The 6,671-nt window shown below is 65.7% G+C and overlaps 1 protein-coding gene across 1 annotated transcript; it reads left to right on the top strand.

The window, feature by feature from the left end:
• The first annotated feature begins 3,430 nt into the window (after positions 1 to 3,430).
• On the top strand, positions 3,431 to 6,151 carry PAFAH1B3 (platelet activating factor acetylhydrolase 1b catalytic subunit 3). Its single transcript, XM_077840986.1, is given in 8 exon segments — positions 3,431 to 3,526; positions 4,314 to 4,408; positions 4,761 to 4,850; positions 4,961 to 5,077; positions 5,340 to 5,462; positions 5,541 to 5,594; positions 5,596 to 5,658; positions 5,660 to 6,151. Coding segments are annotated over 7 exon segments (678 nt in total). The 5' UTR covers positions 3,431 to 3,526; positions 4,314 to 4,327; the 3' UTR covers positions 5,810 to 6,151.
• Positions 6,152 to 6,671: the final 520 nt, after the last annotated feature.

Genomic DNA, 6,671 nt, shown 5'->3' on the forward strand with positions numbered 1-6,671 from the left:
AGGGGCCGTCTCTGCTGGGGGGCTGGGATATGCGGGCGGGGGTTACGCTGGGAGGCAATCAGGGGGGTCGTCTCTGTGTAAGGGGGGAGCAGGAGACGTGCAGGAGGGTTACACTGGGGGGCAGGTCTCTGTGCCGGGGGGGGGTTACACTGGGGAGTCTCTGTGCCACGTGACCTGGGGGGGCGGCAGTGGCGGGGGGGCATTGACGTTGGAAGATTCTAGAAGCGGCCAGCCCCTACGTGCGCCCCGGGGGCGGGGCCATGTGCGGAGGCGGCTGCCACGTGCAGTGTAACAACCGCCAACGGTGCCTCGCGCTGCTCCCTCCCCCTCCCCGCCTGAAGGGGAAACGGCCGCTCCAGGCTCGCTGTCCCCGCCCCCCTGCCGCGCGGTGATTGGTCACGCGGCTCTGGCAGCCACACCCTGATTGGCTGGCCAGTTGCTGGGGCGAGCCTTTAAGGAAGGGCGTGGGCTGGACAGGTTGGATCCAGATTAGGCTGGCCTGGCCTGGGCAGAGTGTGACCCCCAGGCATGCCCCACCCACCCCACAGGGCACTGTGACCCCCCTGAGCAACCCCCACCCACCTCATGGGAAAGCGTGACTCTGGGCATGGTCAACCCACCCCATGGTGCAGCATGACCCCCAAGCACAACTGACCCACCCCGGGGGCACTGTGTCCCCCCCCAGCAAGCTCCACGCACCCCATGGTGCAGCATGACCCCCAAGCACAACTGACCCACCCCGGGGGCACTGTGTCCCCCCCCAGCAAGCCCCACGCACCCCATGGTGCAGCATGACCCCCAAGCACAACTGACCCACACTGGGGGCACTGTGGCCCCCCCAAGCAAGTCCCACCCACCCCATGGGGCAGTATGACCCCCAAATATGACAACCCACCTTGGGGGCACTGTGACCCCCCTGCGTAGGGCTGACCCGCATGGGGAGAACATGACCGACCCACAGACAGGAGCGTGACCCCTCCTACGCAGGGCTGACCCTTGGGGGGAGCCTGACCCCTGAGCGGGGCCAACCCTGCAGCGTGAGCATCCCAAGCAAGAGCCCTATGCCAGGCTGACCCCCAGGGCAGAGGGTGTGCAGCCACTCAAGCCAGCCTTCTGCCACGAGGGGCAGGAGTGAGCTCCAGCCCCATGGACAGGGAGCTAGGGCAAGACCTCCCCGCCATGCCAAGCTGGACATAGGGTCCAGTGGGGCAGGGCAGGGCTCGGGGACCACAAGCGGCAGGGCCAGGGGAGCTGGCTCCTCGGGGGGCAGAATGGAGACAACAGAGCGATTTTACTCTTTGCATGGATGTTTTTGACAGGCCCGGCTCTAGCTCCAACAGGGATCCATGGAGGGCACTCCTGGCCTGTGTGACGTAGGAGGGCGGGCGAGACGCTCAGCGGTCTCCACCTGGCTGGCAGGGCGGCGCGTGCTGGCCAAAGCGAGATCTCCGCAGGTTGAGACTCATCGCCAGCACCCGCTGCTGGGGTTTGGAGGTTTCCTTGGTGCAGCAGGGATCGGGGAGACCCAGGTTTTGCATTGCTGCCTGCTGCCCCGTGAGCTTACAACAGTAACATCAGCTGGGCAAGCTTAAAATAAATGAGGCGTCTTTAACCTGGCCTGCCCTCTGCAAGGCAAGAGGCAAGTCGCACCCTCAGTTTTACAGCCACTGCGAAAGTGAGAGAGGTTTGCAGCCCTTGGGACGCAGGGACACCAGGGGCCTGGGGCTGCTCACCTCCAGGGACCAACTTGCGATGAGGACCTGAGGTGAAGGGTTTCAAAAGAGGCCCAGGAAGTTGAGGGACCCTCTTCCCTCCCACCCCAGTATTTCCTGTCTTGGCCTGGTGCTTGATTCAATATGATCTGGGAGCCTGTAAATGCCTCTGCCCTAAGCCCCTTGAGCTCGCCTGGCCGTCTGGTCCTCGCGCTACTAGTTTCCCTGAGCTGCAGCCCCGGCTCTAAAAAGTGCTTTGAATTTCAACAGGCTCAAGTGACAACGTTTTGTTGCAGTCGACACAGCAGTCCGGGGAGGTCCGTGATTTCCGCGGGAGACAGGGAGCAGTGCCCGCTGTGCCATTGGACTGCATTGGCATCACCAAACATGAGAAACTGGAGAGGAGGGTAGGTCCATCCCTGCTGCTGCTCCTCTCCCGGAGACTCCTGTGTGTCTGCAGCGCTTTCCAGCTAGTGAGGGCCCAGGCCCAGCGTCCCTTCCTCTGGGGTTCCTATGTGTATGATGCTTAGGGGGGAAGCTGTTTATACAGGATCCTTAGCCCCGCACTGAGATGCGGCCACGTCTGGGGCAGGCAGGGCCACTGGTTAATGGCGACACCTCACAGCACTTTGGGACAGGGAGCCAAAGGCGATCTCCTCTCCTGCCCAGACCACAGGTGGGGGAGATTTGGGAGGGGTTGAGCTGGGCCTCTGATCCCTCTCCCCCTGAGAAATTGACCAGCCTCTCCCTCGCGCTGCGCTGGGCCTAGGTCTCCCACGCAGAGAGAGAGCAGGCCAGACCCTGCGCAGTGTGGGGGTCACTGCAGAAACTGGCTGGGGAGCCGTGCGCGGGGCGAGGCGGCATCGTGCCATGGGGGCACAGCAGCACTGACGGGACGAGGCACCTCTGGGCCAGGAGGCAGCTGTGTGTGGGGGTGGGGTGGGGAGGGATGGCACAGCAAGAGCCAGCTGACGGGGAGGGAAAAGTGAACAGAACACCTGGATTTAGGGGGAGGGGGTAAAAGGAACAGCCAGACTTCGGCTTTTAAGTCATTCTCCCCCTAAGTCCAGAGGGGGGCAGTTAATACAGCTGGATGGGGGGTGTGTGATGAGAACAGCCACAGTCACACAGAGGCTGCAATCAGGGGAGGGGGGCTCTGGGAACAGCCAGGCTCTTGTGGGGAGGTTAAAGGGAAGAGCCGGACCCCAGGAAGGGGGGGCGCTGGGAACAGCCGGGCTCTGGCGGGAAGGGTAAAGGGAAGAGCCGGACCCCGGGAAGGGGGGGCGCTGGGAACAGCCGGGCTCTGGCGGGGAGGGTAAAGGGAAGAGCCGGACCCCGGGAAGGGGGGGCGCTGGGAACAGCCGGGCTCTGGCGGGGAGGGTAAAGGGAAGAGCCGGACCCCGGGAAGGGGGGCGCTGGGAACAGCCGGGCTCTGGCGGGGAGGGTAAAGGGAAGAGTCGGACCCCGGGAAGGGGGGGCGCTGGGAACAGCCGGGCTCTGGCGGGGAGGGTAAAGGGAAGAGCCGGACCCCGGGAAGGGGGGCGCTGGGAACAGCCGGGCTCTGGTGGGGAGGGTAAAGGGAAGAGCCGGACCCCGGGAAGGGGGGCGCTGGGAACAGCCGGGCTCTGGTGGGGAGGAGCCGGACTAGCTCATACCATCTCCGCGCGGCGGTGGGAGCGTCTGCACTTCTTCCCAGCCCTCCCCTGTCACATGGTTCCGCCCAGGCCGCCCGCTGCTCCCCAACGCAGAGCGAACGTGCGGGCGGCTGCGGCGGCTCCGGAACCATTCGCTCCCCTCCCCCGCCAGCCTCTTAGGTGAGCCTCCCCCCGGCCCAGGGGAATGGTACCACCCGCATGCATCGGGGGGGCTCAGTGTGGATCTAACCATTATACCCACGGGAGGGTAGGGGAACCAGCCCCTTTTCTCCTCCCTCCCCCTCCACGAATGGTCCTATCCATTCTACATGGGGGCTCGAGGGGCCGACCAAGCCATTGCCCCCATGGGGGGATGGATAAACCCCCTTCCTGGGGAAATGGACCCGCTCAATCTCTATGCCCCCCCGCCTCACGGGGCGGACCAAACCATTAGTCTTCATGGGGGGTGTTACGAAGGACTCAGCCTTCTTCCCCATACTTGAGCCTGGAAACTGAGTTTGACCCCGCCCTGCATGGACCTGAGGAGTACGGATAAGTCAGTATACACCGGGGGAGGGGGGGAAGGGAGGTTAATAGGATCAGTCCCCCTCACAAAGGAATGGCATCTCCCACTATGCATGGGAGCCTGGGGGGTGGACACAACCATTATACCACGTAAGGGGGAATGATGTAGCTGAGAACCGTACCTGTCACCCCACCTTCACAATGGTACAGTCCGAGAGTGGGCTGAGAGGATTCAACCATTATCCACGGGCATGGGTAGAATGGAGAAGGGCCAAAACTCCTGTCCCCCATCCCAGGGAATGGTATTATCCACCGTGCATGGGACTTGAGGGTGCAGACCCAACCATTATCCCACATGGGGAGAGGTTGGGTCTGGACAGAACCATTATCAAAGCAGGGTGGAGACTGCTGCTGTTTCTGACCTGCTGGCTTTGCCTCCTAGGAGCTTCCAGGACCATGAGTGACGGGGACAAGAACCCAGCCAGCACCCCGACGCCGCTGGCCGACGTGCAGGGGGACGGGCGCTGGCTGGCGCTGGTGAGGGATGGCACTGCACAGACAGCCCCGCCCCTCCCATGGGGGGTGCTGCACGGCCACCCCCATCCTGCCCCATGGGGACACTGCATAGACACCCCTGCTCCACCCTATGGGGACCCTGCACAACACCCCCACCTGCCTCATAAGGGGCACCGCACGGCCCTGCCTCACCCCACAGGGGCTGCAATGGTAGCAGATGAGGGGTCCCCATGCAGCTGACCCCCTGCACCCCACCCCCGAGGGGCCACGTCCCAGCACTGGGCCCGTCAGCCTGTAAGGGAGAGTCTCTGCCTGACATAGGCTCTGGGGCCCTGCTGCCCCCCAGCCCTGCCTGACCCTGTCTCCCCCCCAGCACCATCGCTTCATCGCAGACAGCAAGGACAAGGAGCCCGAGGTCGTGTTCATCGGGGACGCCCTGGTGCAGCTGCTCCAGCAGTTTGAGGTGAGCCCCACACTCGTCCTGGCCCTGCCCCTGCCCCGGCAGGCTGGGGGGGCCATACAGGGACCACAGCCCACCCTGAAGGCCCCAGCTCTGACTCTCTGTCCCCCTAGATCTGGCGTGAGCTCTTCTCCCCGCTGCACGCGCTCAACTTCGGCATCGGGGGCGACGGGACGCAGCACGTGCTGTGGCGGCTGCAGGAGGGCGAGCTGCAGCACATCCGGCCCAAGGTGCGGGGGATCAGGGTGCCGGGGGGGCACCGATGAGGTGTGAGGGGAATAGGGCGCTGATAGGAGGCAGGTGAAAGGGGTGCGGGAGGGAGGCAGTGGGGGCTAATAGAAGGCAGGTGAATGGGATGTGAGGGGCAGGGGGGATGACAGAGGGCAGGTCAATGGGATGTGGGGGGCGGGGGGGCTGAGGCCTGGGGAATAGGAGGCTGGTCACTCCCTAGGGGGCAGCCACCAGCCCCCCTCACTCCTGGCCTCCCTGCAGATCGTGGTCGTCTGGGTGGGCACCAATAACCATGGGCACACGGCCGAGCAGGTGGTGGGCGGCATTGAGGCCATTGTCCGCCTCCTGCAGCAGCAGCAGCCCCAGGCGCGCGTGGTGGTGCTGGTGAGTAGGGGGCACAGCGGGGGGGGTGGGGGGAGGGGGACCCTCCCCCAGGCCTGACAGTGCCACGTCTGCCCCCAGGGCCTGCTGCCCCGGGGCCAGGGCCCCAACCCGCTGCGGGAGAGGAACCAGCGGTGTGAACGAGCTGCTGGAGGCCCGGCTGCCGCGGCTGCCCAACACCTGCTTCCTGGATGCCGACCCCCGGCTTCGTGCACTCGGACGGCGCCATCAGCCACCACGACATGTACGATTACCTGCACCTGAGCCGGCACGGCTACGCCCGCCTGTGCCCGCGGCTGCACGCGCTGCTGCTGCGCCTGCTGGGAGAGTGCCACCGGGCCGGGCCCTGAGCCGCCGCCGCCACGGGGGGGGCCAGCGGGCCGGGCCCTGAGCCGCCGCCGCCACGGGGGGGGCCAGCGGGCCGGGCCCTGAGCCGCCGCCGCCACGGAGTGTAACTGGGCCAAGCCCTGAGCCACCACCACGCCAGGCCCTGAATTGTTGCTGCCACTGGGGGGAGGTGGGGGGGTGGCACTGCATCACCGTGCAGGGCTGTGAGCCACCACTGTCCCTCCCCCCACAGTGCTCAGCCATGGCCCCCCCATCACTGCACCACCACAACCATCCTACTCGGGCACGCGACTGCCCAGGAACCCTTGCACCGCACGGGCATTAAATGCAGATTTGCTGCCTGCCGGCTGGAGCCAATTATCTGCCTGGCCCCCGGGTCTGGGGGAGGTTTGCGCCCTGTGGGCGGGGGGACAGAGGCAGGAGAGAGGAGGGGCGCTGGGGGGTAAGTGACATCGACCTGAGACATGGGGTCAGGAGAGCCCACATGCAGGACTGGGGGAGCAGCCTGGGGGGGCGGGTTGCCATCACCAGAGCCCTGGGGGAGGAGCAGATTGATGGGGAGCAGGCCCAAAATGTGGGATGGGGGAATGCGGAGACCAGGCCCTGGGAAGGTGACACAGGGAGCAGAAATGGGGGGGGGGCACCTGGGGAGCAGGGGATGGGGGTGACTCAGGGAGCTGGTGCTGGGGAGAGGGAGGTGGGGGACCGATACAGGGAGCAGGCCGCAGGGTGAGGAAGACGGAGAGGGCACTGGGGGAGCAGGTGCCGGGTGGGGGGCTGAAGATGGTGGGGGACGACGCAGGGAGCAGGCCCCAGGGAGGGGGTGACACACACAGCGTTGCCAGCGCCGGGGGGCAGAGACCC

Source organism: Eretmochelys imbricata, chromosome 24 (genome assembly GCF_965152235.1).
Source record: "Eretmochelys imbricata isolate rEreImb1 chromosome 24, rEreImb1.hap1, whole genome shotgun sequence".
Lineage (NCBI taxonomy): Eukaryota > Metazoa > Chordata > Testudines > Cheloniidae > Eretmochelys > Eretmochelys imbricata.